Below are 19,930 nucleotides of genomic sequence, written 5' to 3'. Positions count from 1 at the left end.
GTCGTAATAGCTATCGACCGAATACGAACACGTGTTCAGTAAGCACATTTTCAATTCCACATTAGGTTCATTAAGTCTCGTGCTGTTTGCACTCGTTTAACTAATATACTCAGGTTCAACATCATTAAATTGCTACATAAAATTAATTTGATACAGTAATTATGAACGTGATATCTAAATAATAATTATTGGTTTGGTATAATTAGCTCAACTGTACAATTAAACTGCTTATGGTAGATATTCACCAGGAGTGTTGATAAATATCGAATTTATAAACCATCCGATTGATGGACGGTCAGTTGGTATTAATACAAGTTCGAAAATCACCACGTTTTCAACACCTACACGGATTTCAAGACCAGTTTTGTCCCTATTTGAACAAATTTTCTTAATAGTATATACATGCGGTTGAGCTTTGGTATAAAAATTTACCAAATTCGTGATATTCGATCTAATTAAACTGATTATAATATTGACTAAGCTATAACTATAGCGTCCCCAAATCAAGCAGTGACTAATTAGGTAAAGCTTAGTTATTAAAAATCAACATGATAATTTATCATTAATTTTTAGTAGTAGTATTTACAATATCAGTAGTTAGGTAGTATTAAAATAGTGACGGCAAATTCTAAATGGAATGTTTTCACAAAACATAAAAGTTTACTATTTACAATAAATTCAATATCGAGCGTGCGTGCCCCCATGGATCGCGATATTTTATGTTTGGTATGAAAAGACAATATCAACATTTGGTGTGACCGTAGTGAATCAGGGCTCAAACAAATAAAATTGTTGTGGCGCCGGCGCGCCGAGCCGCGGGATTAAGTAAACAGATATTATAACGTGTGTTGTTGAACAGAAGAATATTGCTTAGAAACGATTTCAATATCTTATCTGCGGATAGTAGTAGACTTATGACTGACTAGCTGACCCGCGCAACTTCGCTTGCGTCACATAAGAGAATGGGTCAAAATTTTCCCCGTTTTTGTAACATTTTTTACTGGTATTCTGCTCCTATTGGTCGTAGCGTGATGATGTATAGCCTATAGCCTTCCTCGATAAATGGGCTATCTAACACTGAAGTAATTGTTCAATTCGGACCGGTAGTTCCTGAGATTAGCGCGTTCAAACAAACAAACAAACAAACTCTTCAGCTTTATAATATTAGTATAGATTAGGTGAGCATACGATAAAGAACTATTCTTTAAAAGAACATTACCAATACAAGCGTTGAATAGTGCTTTTAAATAACACTAAATTTCACAATTTGGTGCTAATAGGCTGTTGCGATCCGCCAGCCGACTAAAAATTTGAAATACCTGTGGCGTTAGCATGTCATAGATGCTGACTACTAAGCTGACCTTGGTTATTATTACGATGGGCAAAGTTATTAAAGCTAGCCTAGACGTAGTTCTATAAAAATGACGCCTTTTTCTCATAGGGGTAGGCAGACACCAAAAAAGTAGTTATTAGAAGTAGTAACAGATACTCGTGCCAGTAGTATAAAAATCTAATTTTCTACTTCAACCAGAAGATTTAAATATAGATACCAATATATTAGGGCGACTAGTGATCATAAATAAGTTTAGGGCCAATATTCGACGGTCTCATAATATTTTTTTTTGTTTCACCACAATAAATTCGTTACGCTTTCAACGTGTGAGTTTGAAATGTGAGGCTTGACAACACTGACGTATTTTTCTATTTTCCGAGCCTAAAAATTGAAAATATTCCCATTTTGTTTACAGTCAAAACTAGTTTTAGTTCGGGCTATATTGAAAAGGTCAACGCATTGTTGTGATAACATTGTTACACTTTAATAATACTTTTTTGTTAAACATTTGTTACTAGATTTCAGCCGCGACTTCGTCTGCGTGAAAATTTTTTCGTAAGTAGATAATAAGTATCTCATGTGTTAATTTAGGTTTAATCTGTACTATCTGCGTACCAAATCTTATCAAACTAAAAGTTATCCAGAGTTTTGGCGTAATTAAATAACAGACATCGATACAAATAATGATGTCTTAATGTTCAATTTATGTCACTTGGATACATTGATTAGATTATTCTAGTGCGCGTTCCGTGTAATAACAAAGGAACCAGCCCTTAATTAAGGAAGAGCACTTAAACGAGCGCCTTACTATATAATGAAACATATATACTATCAGAAAAGCCTAACAACTCTCCGCCTTACATGACTCGCTTCACAGTTACGAGCTCAAATTTCAACCCACAGTATTGCTGTTCCTATCTAACCTCTCTTCAAATCAATCCGGTTTGTCAATGTTTAAACCATTAATCGTATCATTTACGGTCGCTTTACAAGTGCCCAAGTACAAATTTACAGGAAATACAGGGTAGCCAGTTCAATTTGTCAGTTGTAAACCGCAATACAAACTGTCAGAGCTAGTTGTTCGAGTAAAATGTTCAAACACAAATCGGAAATACCTAAACATAAATGGAAACCAAAACAAGATATTGGCTTTTAGTCGATAGTACGGGTAATTTGCCGTAATATTTGGATATCATACGCGGTCAAAGAGATACACATTGTGGAATTGTTTATGCGACCGAATTCCATCGTGCGTTGATTATCTACAACGTGCATGCAATTAATATTCACGACGACCTATTCTGTTGCTCCCGCTGTCATTATTTAACTATCAAAGCTGGAAGGCCTTTCACAAATTGTATTGTCAAAAGCACACATTGTCAATGTGATGTTTACATTTATTATTTTTAAATTCGAAAAAGTATTTTTTATCGATTGATAAAAATAATTCTTGGAAAGCCTGGAAGGCTTCCTGAAAAACTTTATCACTGTTTCAGCAAAACCAAGCAGCATCCGCTGTCTTTCCCTTCAAATATTCCAGATGTTTAATCAAATGAAACTTTCTCAATAGTCAGAAGGTTTCGAATTGTAAATGTACACAACAGCAAAATTATTAATCCTTAGAGGAATTTGTAAACCGATTCAATTAACGATAATAATAATAATAATAAGCCCGCAGGGCACCTCGAGGCGAGGTGACGGGGAGTAGCGACCCCGCGGTACCTGAGTGCTCCAGGGGGAAGTCACCCTTCCTCATCTCCGGCTTGCCTTAGTTGGCTGGTCGGAGTGAAAACTGACGAGGAAGCGGTCCCCCGCCTCTGGCTTGCCTTCATTGGCCGTCCAGAGTGGAGTCGCGAGAGCAGAGCTCCCACTCTGTTCGGAGGACGGATGCTGAGCGTAAGTGGCTAGTGGGCCAGTGATGCCGGACCCTCAGGGAGCAAGTGATCTGAGTTTAACGTCCAGCGAGGCCTCTCCGTCCTTCAGCCACTCACGTCCCTGTTGCCCCCTTGTTGCATTCTGAGCGACTAGTTTGGGGGGCCCAGTTTGTGAGTTGGCGAGTCTCCGCCTGCCATTTATACGTGTTTTACATTGTTATAGGCAGGCGCCATAGTCCCCGTAGATACATAGTTTTCCAGTCCATCAGCACCCCATCCCCATAGCCCGAGTAGTTTTTTCCCATTAGTTTTGCCATAGTTCTGCACAGTCCGGTGATTGTCCTTGGGTGCATTTTATAGTGTAAACAGGGATAATCACCGGATTGTGACACCACACATTATTGATAGATTAAAGCTGTCTAAAAAGGGCCTCTACGTGTTGGCTTCGGCCCCACGCATGCCTTCCAAATGTCCGGGACTCCATAGTCCCGAGATATACAAAAGACATACATAATAATAATAAGTATTTATTTCTCTTTCACAAAGGCAGTTTACAGAATGAAGCACAGTATAAACAAACAGTCGGTCCTTTGTGAGGGACTGGTGTCTGAAGTAGGATTCCCTGTGTTACAGATCACCAGGCTCGCACCTCTTAGACAAAGCGTAGAGATATTTTATACCTAGTACTTAATCTATGTATTTTACAAAAAGAGAAATTAATTTTATACAAATAGCATGCATATGTAAGTGTGTGAGTGGGTGAGTGTGTTGTTTGCTTCATCCTTTGGATTAATAAGGAAGGTACTGCCTCGAGCCATTCCTAGTGAAACTAGACTCGATGCCACCGAATAGTAGGATTTGTGGGTATGGGATTAAGTATGAGTGAAACTCCTTGTTGAGTGGTCCGACTGCGTAGGAATTAGTTAAAACGTTTGTAGAGCCGATCTCGAAATGGATTTCTCCCATCTTAATAATTGCAGCATGCTGTAGCTCGGAGGTTTTAGTTCGGACGAGAATCTAATACTAGCCTATAGAATCCCACCGCGGTATGACTCACTTTGCTTGCTGGTAATTACTTATACTTTAAACTGGAGTCTTTATGTATTTAAGATTGTTAACTTTTGCTTATTTAAAACTTGTGTAAGCCGCTCCTTATTTATTTGTTGTAGTAACTCCGTAGTAAACGTTAAGCGAGTATGTTTAATAGCGTAATTGATAGTACAGAGATAGTAGTTAATTCTAAGAGCATAATAACGAAACCTATTGAAGTCTAAAAACTTGTGCACTACCAAGTTGTATGAAGGCGTGAAGACTGTGAAACTTTGTAAGCTTGTGTCGTTTTAAGTTTGAGGGCGCGGGCGAGTTTTCGAGCAACCATGATGTATACTTTTAATAATGTCGTTACGTAAAAATGCAATCCTTCTTATACTTTTATTATAAAGTACTACATTTTCATTATTCTATGCATCTTTAAGTATAGGTGTAAATTGCATTTAAATGATTGACATTGTCTCTTTTTTCGCAGAGACGCGGTTCACTGGGTATGTAGAGCCGTGGACCTTGGAGTACTCTAGTCTGCGTACGACGAAATACTCGGAGTATTCGCCTCGATCAACCGAGTACGAAGATCCGGTTACCGAATATGAAAAACCGCGTAGTCCAGAGTATGAAGAGCCACGTATCGAGTATGCGGAACCGCAGAGGGAGTATGAGGAACCACGCTCTCCGGAATATGTGGAGCGTCGCATTCATTACGTGGAGCGTCAGCCTGAGTACGACGAATCTCGCTCACCAGAATACACGGAGCCGCGCGACGAGTACGCGCAACAACGAATGGAGTATACGGAACCAGCATCACCCGAATACACCGAACCACGTATTGAGTACGCTGGGCCGCGAGCCGAATACGCTGAGCCGCGTACTGAGTACGCCCGGCTACGCACAGAGTATGTGGAAGCGCGTCCGGAAAGTGCGGAGCCGCGTAATAAGTACGGGGAGTCAAGTGTTGAGTATGCCGAACCACGCAAAGAGTATGTCGAACCGCGTACCGAGTATGACGAACAGCGTACTGAGTATGCCAAGCGGCGTACCGAGTACAACGAATCGCGTACTGAGTATGACGAGTCATTTGCTGGGTATGATGAGTTGCGCTCTAAGTATGAAGCTTTGCGTGCTAAGATTGAAGAGTCGCGTGCTAAGTATGAACTCGCGCTTTCTGAATACGAGAATCCTAAGTATGGTATCTCATGCACTGAGTACGACGAAACGCGTACTAAGTATGAAGTCTCACGTACTGAGTACGATGAGACGCGTACTAAGTATGAAGAGTCGCGTATTGAGTACGACGAGCCACGTGCTAAGTATGAAAAGTCGCGTATCGAGTACGACGAGCCGCGTACTAAGTATGAAGTATCGTGTACTGAGTACGACAAACCGGGTACTAAGTATGAAGAGTCGCGTACTGAATACGACGAACCACGTACCGAGTATGACGAATCTCGTGCTGCGTACGAGGAGTCGCGTACCGAGTATGTGGAGTCTCGTACTGAGTATGCGCCGCCAAATACTGAATATGCCGATCGCCGTACCGATTACGCTGAGTCACGTGCAGAATATGCGGAGTCACGTACAGATTTTGCGAAGTCACGTACTGAGTATGAAGAGCCACACCCAGAATATCCAGAACCCCGTACCGAGTATGCTGAGCCACGTACTGAGTACGCGGACTCCCACATTGAGTATGCCGAGTCCCGTACGGATTATTCAAAACCACGTACTGAGTATGCAGAGCCTCGGCCGGAGTATGATGAGCCGCGTACGGAGTATGGTGAGTCGCGTACCGAATATGGTGAGCCACGTACAGAATATAGTGAGCCGCGTACGGAATTCGTGGAGTCTCGCGCTGAATTCAGAGAACCGCATCCTGAGTATGCTGAGCCACGTGCGGAATTTTCGAAACCACGTGATGAATATGAGCTACCCGCCGGCCCACGCACACCTGAATTGGTCGAGCCACCTACAGATTGTTCGGAACCCCGTAATGAATGCACTGAACCACGGAATGAGTATGCTGAGCTAGGTAGAGCTCCGGTGTCGGAGCGATCGGCTGCCGACACCGAAGCAGCGCACGAGCTGCTGTCCCTCGCACAGAGCCTACCACCTCTCCCTCCAGCCGCGGTCGTCACCGTGCTGCATGCACCGGACCCTACACCGATACTCACACCGGTCTACACCTACACCATACAGCCCACCAATATCTACATACTGGCTGAGGAGCCCCCCGAGCCTATCTATCACACGGTGCAAGCTGTCACTCCCCTCCAACCTGTCGAGTTCGTTGATACACAGATCAGCTACGTGGAATACCAGGAAGCCCCACCGCAACCGGCCGAATTCCAGCCTGAGTATAAAGTGGCTGTGCCGGAACCGGAGCCAGAGCTCGAATTGGAGATCGAAGCGGAACCGGAGCCTGAGCCTGTGCCGGAACCTGAGCCCGTGCCGGAACCGGAACCGGTTGAAATCGAACGCGAGGTGCCACAAATCAAAGAAAAATCCGTCAAATACGACTGCAACGAGTGCGGTAAGCGCTATGCGACATCTTCAAACTTGTCGCGGCACAAGCAAACCCACCGCAGCCTGGATTCCCACGCAGCCAAACGTTGTGGCGAGTGCGGCAAAGCGTACGTATCGATGCCGGCGCTCGCCATGCACGTGCTGACACACCGCATGGGTCACGTGTGCGGCGTTTGCGGCAAGCAGTTCTCGCGCCCGTGGCTGCTGCGAGGCCACTTGCGTTCTCACACCGGCGAGAAGCCGTACAATTGCGCGTCATGCGGCAAGGCGTTCGCAGACCGTTCCAACCTTCGCGCGCACCTGCAGACACACTCGTCCGACAAGAAGTACGAGTGCCCGCGCTGCCGCAAGACGTTCGCGCTCAAGAGTTACCTGAACAAGCACCAGGAGTCGGCGTGCGTGCGCGACGGCGACGAAACCGAGTGAGCCACGCTCGCTCCACAAACATGCAACGAACCATTTCTCTATGAACTTCTTTACACCTTTATATTATTCGAAAGGAAAATATTTTATAGGGTAGATGCTCGTAGTTTCGACGGCGTCGAATGAATAATAAGCAATAATAATGTACCTAATCTCGTTATGGCTCTTTCCATAATTCTAAAAATTAACAAAAAGTAATTTAAAAATAAATCGTATTTTTTCAATTATTAGTCCGGCAACGACGGAAGCAATCATGTCAATTTATGGCAAGAGCCTGCAATGTTACAGCGTAGGATAATGTTTACATAGTAACGTTTAAGTAAGTTAGTGTCGCACGTGTGGTGTGTGACGACATTAGATGTAGTTACGGTGATACGTAGAGACTTAATGAAACCGTCGAGCTGTGGTACAAAGAGAGCAATAAAGTAACGAGCGTAGAGTGACAGTGTTAGGCGCACGAGTAGCGTGCGACGCGTAGCGAGTAGCGGAGCGTGCGGCGCGCCGGGAGGACCAAACTGTTGCTCGGCCGCCGCCGCCGACACACTCACACCGCGGTGCGAGCCAGCGCGAGCCCAGGCGAGCCCAGTGCTAGCCCGCCAGCCGACACTCCGCCCACGCCACCGCGAGCGGAGCGGAGACGCCTCGATACACTACCACATACACATTCACATGTTCGTTTGTTTTTCACTAACTTTATTAGTTTTCTTCACCGCCAGTACTCGTCTCCGCCGCGCTCCTTCAGAACGGGGGTCTCCCGCCGGTAACCTGAATGAAAAAGACGCGTAACGTACGTACCCACCTAACGATTCGTATAGATATTGCGATCTATACGAAATCTACAAAGACTATTAAAATGTAGTGATAATTCATGACCAAGTGATAAATTTAATTGGACTGCAAGTGAACTCTCTAATACGTAATTGCTTTTCGCGAGGAAATACGTTTCGGCGTATTTGCTTATATCATTAAGGAATTAATTTGGGTTTAAGAAATCTTCGTAATGCATAACACAAAGCGTATGTTATTGAAAATATTGAACTCAACCGTAATTAAATTAAGTTAAAAACACAGTGATATTTAATATTTGTAAACATAAAACGAAGGCTAGCTAAATGAATCTTATCGAATAATACAGTCGCCGAGTGGATCTGTCGTTTAAGAGAAGAATATAGAATTGCGAGTAACATTACAATAGAAAAAAAAACATAATAAACACGTCGTCAAAGTTACACCACATTATTTCTAAAACATAAGACAATCATAATAGTACCTCAGCAATCAACATTAATTATCTTCGCGTTACAAAAATCCAGACTAACATTTGAAGCGAGTTAGGAGCGATGTAGTTATTGTTATAAGCCTAATATGTAAATTAAGAATTCGAGTTAGATAGTAGACATTTAGTTTAAGGATGATGCTGCGATCGGAAACGCTTAGAATGCGCGAGCACGCCTATTACAGACCTAAGTATCGACGTACACCATTATACTCTGTATGAATTGTAAGAGAACAAAAGCGTTATCGGAGCGACTAAAACCGCCTTGCGTACTGTAAACTTATTTGTACAATTCAATTGTCCCATTCCATTCAAAAAATATTTGCTAAAAGCTTCAGTAAATTTCGAATGTTTTGTTCAGCCGCTGATTGACATTATCAAACGCTTTCTTTATTCTGTTGTTGACAAAATACAAGTACAATCTTCGCGATTTATTTTGCCTATGTCTAAAGCAGAGACAATTTTTTAGCACGATACACGATTAGATAAATCTTACTGAACATTTATTTCCAAATTCTACTTTCCTTTTGCGATTCCACAATACGTACATATATGGCACTCGATTTTACGGCACGGTTTAAAGACATTCGAGTTTTGAAACTATGGCTGGAATGTCTGTCAAACAACCGCTCCGCGTTGTTTACAAATATCACAAAAAATGTTATGTGCGTAACATTCTAACTTTAATGTTTCAAAAACTTGCATGCCTCGAGATTGAAGTCGGAATCATCTCATACGACACAGCCTCACACTCCACACTACTCCCACTGTTTAACTATATTTCTTAGTAGTAAGTGTTATTTATTTGAGGAATGATAGTGATCCGTTAAGAGTCAGAATGATAAAGCAATGGATGCGAGTATTTGAAAAGAGATTGTATTTTTATAGAGTTACATTTTATTGTGAATATTTGATATTTCACGATGTCTTTCCGTTGAGGTAGTTATTACTTGATAAGCTCGTTCTAGGTACATTCAATACTTAAGTCTTTGTGTATTAACGTTAATGGATCTCTGTACGACGTTCAGCAAACAACAAAACTCCTCCACTATCTGACATGTTTATGTTTTTAACGCAATACAACTTGTTTTGTTCAAATATTTTCATTCCGTGTTGTTGTAAGTGTTTGTTGTCTACGCTGAACGTTCCTCATTATCTCTGTATGTATGTTTAATGAAGAAACTACTACTGTGTTAAGTAAATCACTATCTCTTAGGCTACCTACTGTAAATAATAGGAAGCATGCGGCAGTGTGATAATTATTAACGAATTCTTGTTCAATAATATTCATAATAATCAAGCCACCAACAGTCAGTTATCATTCTGCCTCATGTCGATACATAGTTTAAAAATAGTAACAATAAAACGACATAAAAAGTACGACAATTCAACGAAACACTTGGGTAATTCAAAAGTATATTAACGTTATGCAATTTTGGTAAAATAAAATATAAACAAAAACATTACGTTTGCTCAAATTAAGATGGACGATCCATTGATTTGACTTTAGGCCTAAGTACTGTCGCAGACAAATCTAATGTATAATGCGTTAAAAATATCCTAATTATTTTGACGACAGTACAATTAGTATATACTTGTAGATAACACGAAGTAGTTTGCATGTTAGTATTGGATAGACTCGCTTACGTACGCATCTTTAGATATCTAATGTCAATTTCGGTCATTTTCGTCAATTTATATACCTACCTTGTAATTAAGTGCTACCCTCTTTCTTTCAGTACTAGTCTGAACTTTCGATAATTATTGTGTTGCAGATAGTGACCCTGACCTTTCTAGACGAACATAAATAAACTGACACGCGATCAAAATACACGCCATGAAAGTAAATATTGTCTGCGGGATTGATAATGAAACCGGCCAAGTGTGGCTGCAAGTAAATAAAAATAAATTTATTCCCCAATCATAACGCCGCGAGCACTTTGACTATCGCTTATCATTATAAGCTTGATAGTATATTTATGTTCAAAAAGGTCGATTTTCATTATGAAATATGACGCGCCTGATGTACACTCAAAGTGTAGCATTTTCAGAATAAGACTGACAGAAGGAGCGTGAAGTAATCAAACGTTGTTATAAACTCTGATCATATCCGATCTCGATATGATATCGACTGGTCAGAGGTCAGGTGATGTCTTCCAATGTTTCTCTAATCGCTTGGTAAGGGTCGATGCCCTCACTAGCTTTCTTAATGCCAAAACACGTTTATTCTTAACATCACCTTCTAGCACCTACTGTGTACTTATAAGTAGTTGTAATGAACTGTCTTAATAGACAGCCGTGTTACTAACTTAAGCGCAGTCGACGGCGACTATACCTCGATATAGAATGTAACTCACATAAATAATATAAACGTTATTCGCGTTTTTAATTGTAAGGTACGTTAAGAGTGAACGGCCGCATTGTGTGCCCAACGTTCACGGTACCGCAAGCATAAGCCTAAGAAATAATTAAAATGTTTTTACCAAATATTTTCTAGTCATAAGCAATTATTTATTTGGTCAATTATCGTAGACTTGGCAAAATGTTAATTATCAACAACAGACGAAACCAAAGTAGAGTACTTTTTGTTAAATTAATTATTGTTATAAGTATATTAATTTATCATTAACTATGAGGCCTAAAGTACGGTCGAAACAAATCTATCACTCATTGAAAATGAGCCTAATACTAATAAGAAAATTGCTAATAGATTCGAAAAGCTAGATTAGAATAGTTACCTAGTCATTATTCATTTTTTCGAGTAATTTTAACGGAATGTTGAGGACTGTATCAATGTGAAGGTTTGTTTCGGCCGCACTCGCAGATCTTACTTTGTATTATAAAGTAAGAACTATTCAGTTCTAGTATAAAATCCCTATTATTCGTATAGTCGATAGCATTAATACAATACAAAGTGAAGTAAATCAGAAAGCAATATGATTCGTACAATCTTAGATTACTTTTAAGGCAAAATTTTTACAATAAACTTTTTATCCAGTTATTGCGAATAAAAAAATATTTAGGAATACGAAAAAAAAGCATATTTACCATATATACGAGTCAAAATTATATACTACAATCTAAAAGGAATCATTAGCATCTAAAAAATATTAATATTCTTCTATGATTTTAACTATAAATTTCTCAGACTTCTTCCTGTGTCCTTCCTTGATCTTCCAACTTTTTCTATCTAGGCCTTTAAAATGCTATTCAGAAAAAACACCGGTTCCATTCTAGGATGTCTTTGATAATTTTCCTTCTTGTCGTCGCTGTCACGAGTTTTTGTACCTACTCGAATTCGTCATAACATTTCTCCGCTCACGATTATGTAAAATTATTCAAGTATTTTATGTGATACGGTAAAGTCATAAAACTGATAAATAGGGTTGACGTCATTTAAACAATATTTAACATTTAACGCCAAACGAACACACCAATTTAACATAAGGTAGTTAATTTATACAAATGTTAAACCACTTTACAGTTAATGTTCAATATGTCTTTTGTTTCTTGGTATTTTTATATAACGCTGACCGTAATTATTGTTCTACATAGTTAAGCAAGTAGTGTCTTTTTCAAAAATTAAATAAGCCGCCTTATTTCGGCGCCCATGTCAGGCAATTGTTACTTGTATTTTCTAAACAAAAACATATCACGTAAATCCTATGACAATAAAGTGTTCACATTGTAAAATACAGAGCATAAAATATTACCCGGCAGGTAGAGATTCCAAGTGTCGTTCGATGATACAATAAAAATATTGAAAGATAGAAACGCTTTTTACAGATAAGTGGACGACGCGACGTCGCATTTTTATCCCGATTGAGAATAGGTTCTTAGAGATCAACGTCGAAGTAAAAATGCTTTTCAAACAGAACGATGCTGCCGGGCCACCAGGGAACAGACGGATAAAAATAAATTGATATAACTTGAATCTGTAATATCTAATCAGTGCTATCATAGTTGCGTATAATTTTTGTAAATTCGAAATCTCATTTAATCGTCAAATAAACGTATTCAATCAATATACCTATAAAAGCGAGTCGATTAAAGTTGGCATTCATTAAATACTGTGCGAAAACAAACGCAATCCGTTCGTGACGGGGTGTGTAACAGTCTTCAATTAAACCGTTTGTATTTGATAAAGTAAAAAGCTGTTTTAAAAGGACGCTGAGGGACATCTGTGCAAGGATTTCTTTTAAATGGCTACTAGATTTTCAAATTGAACGTAGACACGATGCATCCGGAACCGTCGACGTGACGTTCGCTCGCGTCACTCACAATACAACTACAAACAACGTTTTTAATTGAACTTTTTTCAAAGTCGATGAATGTCTGTTTGAAATTCGATTGTTCGCAGAATTCTGTCGTCTGATAGATTTATGATCTTCATTGCAAATTATTGTTTGTTTAAAGTCAATGTAAATTTCCAGACTCGCAAGCACCCTCTGTCTCAGATGTTGATATATTGAATAAAAATCCGTCAGAATCTTTGAGGGTGGTTAAGTGGTTTATGAAAGAGATTTTACGTTTGTCTCTTCATTTGAATGCATTTTCTTTTAGCCAGGCCCCTCGCTAAGCAACCCTCTCGCTATCCCAATAAAAAATAATGATTTTGTTACTACTTTTGTCAAATATTCAATGTTTCAAACTAATGCTAATTAATTTACCACTTTGTGTGTGTGAAATTTCTTTGCGTCGTTGTTATTGATATTAAAGGTACGAAAAAAATGCATCGAATAGGCCTAACTTTGAAAACCATAACATTACCTACAATGCAAATAAAAATACTCGTAAATTAGAAACGATAGTTTGAAAGGAAAACATAAAAAACTAAAATTGTTAGTATCGAATAATTCAAGACTTTATTAGCGAAATAAAAATACACATTAAACTCAGAAAAATATAAATCCAAAACTAAACAATCTTTTCTACTTCCTATGTATGCTATTTTTATGTCAATTATTATGATAATATTATTATGATTAATGTCACATTTCATTTACTAGTCACTATAGTTTATAAATAATTATTAAATATTGTGTATTTCTTGATCGTCTATAACTAATTTTAATACATATAATTTAACAGATCAGTAAATAATATAAAGTAATATTATATCTAGCAAAAACTTATTGTAATCCTTAATTTAATAATGTTCAGGCTTCAAGCTAACTTCCATTAGTACAACTGGTTCTATAAATTAAAAAATAATTTCAAATATTTTTCTATTTAATTTTAGCAAAGATACGGTTCTTCGCCGGTTCTAGTAATATGCCATAAATAACGTTGACATTAAAAAAATAAAATGTTTACAGATTTATTTAAATATACAACGAAAAACGAATTTTAATTTCTACGTATTTTATTTTTATGGTATTTCGTAATAAAAAATATATCTAAGCAATCCAAAATTTACGGCGAATTTACATTACAACGACTGTTTTTACATTTAATAAATAAAACATAAAATTAAAATTGTATCCTTTATAGAAAAAATAAATGAAATCTCTAAATAGAATAAAAACATAAAAAATCTATATACGATTCGAAAACTTTCTCATCAAGACATTCCGTTAACGAAAATGTACTCTTCGAATAAATGTTTAATTTTGTAAAAACAAAATATATTTAGGTTTCGCAATATTGTTAATAATATAATTATCTCACTTGTAACTATTATTGTGAAGATATATTGTAAGCTTTTTATCAGACAGCATGAGTATAGCTACAATTTGTTGCAACAACTATACCAAAATATATCTATGCTGTTCACGCAAGTTTCAAATGCGCAATTGTTAAGCTTGAAGACATAATGTTAAAAGAAAGATGTAATAAATGAAAACATTTGCAACTTGCTTCCTTGTACGTTATTGTATTATTGTAAGATATGATGTTTGTATTATACATATGTCCTCTTCTTATTCATTGATGGCTCCTATGTGTATTGAGTCCATATTTGTATTATCAACGTGTCTCTAATCCTGTAAGCACTTTCACTGAAAAATGTTTCATAGATTTCAGCAGAATGTTATCAGCAAAAAATCCTATGAGGAAAATGGTCGAAAACACCCCTAAAAGTTGCTTTTTTGATGTGAAATATGCGTTTTTTGTGAGATGCGGGCAGTTTTTCTCTATAAATGCCAGTTGCCTTTTATAAGAGGCTAGTATTTGATTTAGGGATTTTTTTTCTTATTTTGTTCGAACGTTATTATTGTTCCGGGACAATAGTCGAGATTTTATCGTTATTTCTGCCATTTGATACCGTTACGTGATGTCGATTGTATTTGCTCGCCTCCGGCCATCCAAGTACAACATTTAGTTTAACAAAGAACTTTTAATTTCACAATTCGCTTTGGATACGGGTTTATTTTAACCATTCAAAATACAAGGCTGATACGATACATTCTAATAACAAAATCAAATATGTAATGATACACCAAAATGTTGTTCTTCCCGTGTGTAAGACCTGTTCACTTGCAATAAGTATTAGGTCTTAGCATAAAGCATTAGGTACATTCAGAAAAAAATATTTCATTCATGTAAGGACCGGACCATATTCCTCAAAGGTACCTAATCTCTAGTGTAACCTGTTAATTTCGTCACTTGTACTTACTGCACTATGGCACTGTACAAAGTCCAGAAATTGGTACATCCACAATGTCAGCAATAACATAGTACCGCTTATAGCCGTAGGTTACAATTTAGCCTATAATTCGATAAAATAAACTTGTAGTACCACAAATAGCTGTTTTATTTCGCCTCCCGAACGTAGCACTAATGGAATACCCCACACCAAACACTGCGGTCTGTCAGGTTCCGCCATCGGATTAATTAACAGGCATTTACAGTCAAAACATTATCAAACAGGAAGATACCTTTTACACTTAAATAGAAGGACTAAATAGCTAGTTAAGTGAATCACATCACCCACACATGCACACACACAAATAACACATGATTTTTAATAAATTCTGTATTTCAGGATCTAAAAATCAACAGGAAAGGGGTCTCCATCGCAAGACGTGACTAACGTTGGGGAGAAGAAAAGGAACCCAGTCGTTATCGGCCTCGAGATGGACGTTGTCACTTTGATTTGTTCTTTAGCTGCTTAATCGATAAGACGGAGATTCCCTACCTTAACTATCAAAGATTTTTATTTCACTAATAATGGTACTAATTGTTACATTCTAAGTATAAAAGCAACCTATTTTAGTTAGAGTAGGCTGAACTATGTAGTAGTACTGAAAAGTTGATTGTATTATAATATTTCGTAAGTAACAAACAAATTACCGCTGCAGGATCTCATATTTGTCAGGGATAAATTGATATCGCAAACTATCAGTGAAAGCCACATTAATGGGGAAGGCTAATGGCTATCCAACATCACGCTACCACCAGCGAGAGAGTAATCACTATAAACACGAGTGAAATGCCATTAGTACATGGGATTAGCGTAGGGTCGTAAGTAGTATTTGGCTTAATAATTGCACCCGATGTGTGAATTCAGCGGTGAGTGAAAATGGGATGTACAGGCTAATAGAACCATCAATGTCCTGGTCACTCCTGGTACTGGATATGGTAGGATGAAAGAGGTTTAGTGTTTAGTTCCATAAAACAGTTATAGAATAAAGATAAAGAATATGCACCTTACGGCAGCCGTTCAAAAAACACAAAGGTCAGATTTACGACTTATAGATAGATGTACGCATAATCATTACCAACACAAGTTTGAGTAGTGAGATTATGACAGATATCTAAGTGGTATGATCTTAATAAATGCTTCCATTCTTTGTTAGGTGTGAGTTTAATATGAGGATGTAGTGGACTAGCGGACTATCTAGATCTCGATAGATAGATAGAAACATTACTTTCAGACTGCTGGATGTGATGGCACAGCACACACAGCAGAAAGGTGTAGGCCTTAGTTCGCTATCCTGCTAATTACGGTTAAACATTATTATAATATAGATAAGTGTGCAGTAACTTATCTTGTAGATAAAATGACAGCGTAAAAAAACTGTTCATAATCCACTTGACAAGCTGACTGATACTCCCACAAAAGCCGTTAAGTCAGACAAGCAAAGATTTTTCATGCTTTTTTACTCAAGACACTAATGTAATAATCGCATTCTTTCTAGGGGCGAAAACAAGTAGGGAAGGCATACCGCGGTCGGTACGAGTGAGTAATCGGAGCGAGGGAATGTTGAGTATCTTCTCTTTCTGAAGATTTTTCTTGCAAATCTGTCTTGAGTGTACTAATAAAACGACATACAGACGCCGCAGTAGGAACCGGTGAAAGTGCTTTGAAATCGTGTTAATCTCTTACACGTGCAGATTTATACAAAGCCACTCACTTTTGCTCTTGAAAGTTTAGTTGAATTCCTGAAAATTAAGTAAAAGGAGCCTTAAGTTAAAATTCTAGGTAGTTCGTTCTTAAAGATTAGTTTCAAACTAAGTAGTTGTTCGCACGAGTTAAACTCAAGTATTAGAAAATATATTTGACCAATATTTATTTGTAGGTATAGTGCGTTGGGGTAAGATGACGGGAAACTTTGGTAATGACTACTAAATGCAGCAGTACTTTGATTTTGATTTTTGTTCGAGAATATTGGGGCGTCAAGAAACTATTGTAGTCATCTGGACGTTGCCCCATCACACGGTGAGTAAAATATAAACAACTTTACACTAACGTTTTTTAACTTTACACTATTACCAAGTTTTTGATACAACATTTTCTTTGACAGGTCACAGGTCTTTGTCAGTCTCCTTGCCTGTGCTAACGTCTGAGTCTGGACAACGCGGAAGAAGCTTGCAGACGTCGTGACATTCCTTCAGTCCTTGCTGACGCCACGGTCGTATGCGTGTAAGTATTTACATCTAAAAATTTTGGGAATTATTTTTTATTTAAATTCCTATGCTTATTAAAAAATAAATTTTATAGTTGTACAAAATTTCCCCGAATCGCACTAGGCGATTGTGGTAGACTAAAGGATTAAACTCTTTTTTATCACGAGAGGAGACCCTCTTACCAGCATTTGGTCAGTTGTTTATTTTATTAAAATTTATTTAAGTGTGGTAGACTCAATTGTTAACTTCTATCTTATCATACTCGGAAATACCTACTGTAACAGTAGAGAATCTTGCTACTGTAATGTTTCAATAAACGTACTCGTATGTGTTAATATAATTTCTTTAGCAGAGGAACAATATTCTATGATAATCTCGTACTGTATAGGTGCAATACTTAAACTGAATATGTGAAAACTCTCCGCCTTTTATCATCACGCCTGTTACTGCTCTGCATTGTACTTATCTATTCAAACGAAGGACAGACATAAGAGGGAGATGTTGTATGTATGAAGTTCTAATCAAACGAATTGCTTGATAATAAAACCGATGCTATTCATTTCGATTGCTCTTGGTACTGCACGGCTCACCTAGGATTTGTTAGCCATTATTAATCCTATCCGACTAGTCGGATAAATCTACCGCTTTTGAAAATCTACTATTGCCAACCGGTTGACTATCAACCCAATTTTAATGAAAACCTGGTCAGCGCTCCTAGTGGATGCTGTGAGAAATAATTATTCAAGTGTCGAATTCTCAATGCTCGTACCACTAACAGTGGTAAATTGCGCTACAGTAGCTCGATTCTCTACTACTATCGACTACCGACAACCGACCTGTCATTATGTATGAAAATCTGATCAGCGCCTCTGACGGGTGTCGTAGGAAATATTTTGGCAATACATTCTAAATGTCAAAATTTCGATAGCTAGCTGGTTGTCGGTAGTCGATAGTGGTACAAAATTTAGGTACAGAACAGCTCCCACATAGTCCACATGACGATTAACAAGTTTCGTTGAAAAAAAATGCTGTAAGGCATAAGCAAACTTTTTCGACGTCTATTCGTTTGTCGACAGGTGATTGCGATAGACAATCACCCGTATAACCAATCACAAAAAACAATTAAAGTAAAGCTTCAAAATAAAAGTACTATTTTCAGTGACAATTTAAAAGTACACGAAGCATTTATCTACGTTACGTGCAATTCTTATTCCAAAGAAAATATATTTTATGATGACAAAACCACAATTAATTAAACCTTCAAACGAGAAACACTTAAATACGCTTTTATTAGTATTAAGAACAATATCGTGCTATTGTAGATGGCATTCCTCAAAGGGTAAGGGTTCGCGGAGGATATTCTGAAGCAACAATTAATACTCGATAATACAGGTACATACATATAGATAACTTCATAATCAATGGTGTATCGAGAGTACGTTGAAGAGCGGAGCAGTCACAACTAATGCTGCGGTTCCATTTCACAAGTTCGCGGAGTAGTAGTTAATTTTTTATATTTACAGTTTGAAGAAAGTAGGACTAATTAATAAAAGCAGGCTATAACACAAATATGCGACTTACATACGAAATTTTACATAGCGCCTCTGACGGGCGTTGTAAAAACTTCTTTGGCAGTACATTCTAAATGTCAAAACGTCGATAGCTATAGCCGGGTGTCGGTAGTCGATAGTGGTAGAGAATCCAGGTACCTATCATTTTCATTAATCGACCAATTTCAAGAATCAGCATACGGCTGGTTCAACGTTTTGTTGTACGGGTTTTAGCTTGCACGGCTACAGAAACGCGGCTTCGTGACCGCAAAATCTCTACGCATCCGTTATATTATAGTTTCGTCACAATCTAACACTACAACGCACTTTCCTAGGTTTTCTTTATCCAAGTTCTCAATGCTGGTAGTTTGAAATTATTTGGTCTTGTTAAGATAAATTAAGAAGATATTAAGCTGAAAATCGTGACTATATCTAACTCAAAATACTTTGTTACGTAAAGTTAAAACGGGAACTTCATTTCCAAACAATCATTTGTTCACTTAGCTAAAAACTTTCAGATTGATTTTGAATTGCAATTTCAGAAGAAATATTTTTTCATTTAAATTCTACGTTTTATTTCGTAGTTAAAAATTTCTGCGAACTTATATCGTTTGTTCATGTCAGTATTGTCGTTCTCGTATATTGTCCTAGATTAAAAACAGTCACGGCTTTGATCGGCTTAAACCATTCACGGAAATCATCAATTGTAGATCAATAGAATTTTCAATTTCAGAAATTGAGATTCGATAAGATTTTGGCTTAGTGTTCACGTGTTGAAATTAAGCGCATTACTTTCTTGTACTTTTATAAGAGGTTTGTTTGCTATATTCACTCTAAGCATGAATATTCAACAGATAAATAATCATTACGATAAACCTGGTTGGCGATAAAAAATTCCGGAAACTAAACCTTAATTATAGTTAAAAAGAGTAAGCAGAGAGTGAACTGGGCTGTATAGATCTATCCACATTACTTTGGCCAGCAAAAGTAGTTTGTAACACAAAGCATACTTTTTACCTCATGGAATCATTGAGTGGACCTGCCTCTGTGG

The 19,930-nt window shown here is 37.9% G+C and overlaps 1 protein-coding gene across 1 annotated transcript in view; it reads left to right on the top strand.

Moving 5' to 3' along the window:
* LOC142986160 (uncharacterized) overlaps positions 1–15,224 on the top strand; it is a 55,597-nt gene extending 40,373 nt beyond the window's left edge. Inside the window, exon 2 of the mRNA XM_076134461.1 lies at positions 4,733–15,224. Within this exon, the coding sequence (XP_075990576.1) occupies positions 4,733–7,206 (2,474 nt within the window). The 3' untranslated portion in view covers positions 7,207–15,224. The remainder of the gene's footprint in view (positions 1–4,732) is intronic.
* The last annotated feature ends 4,706 nt before the right edge of the window (positions 15,225–19,930 follow it).

Source organism: Anticarsia gemmatalis, chromosome Z (genome assembly GCF_050436995.1).
Source record: "Anticarsia gemmatalis isolate Benzon Research Colony breed Stoneville strain chromosome Z, ilAntGemm2 primary, whole genome shotgun sequence".
NCBI classification, from domain to species: Eukaryota; Metazoa; Arthropoda; class Insecta; order Lepidoptera; family Erebidae; genus Anticarsia; species Anticarsia gemmatalis.
This window is presented reverse-complemented; position numbering and strand designations above follow the sequence as displayed.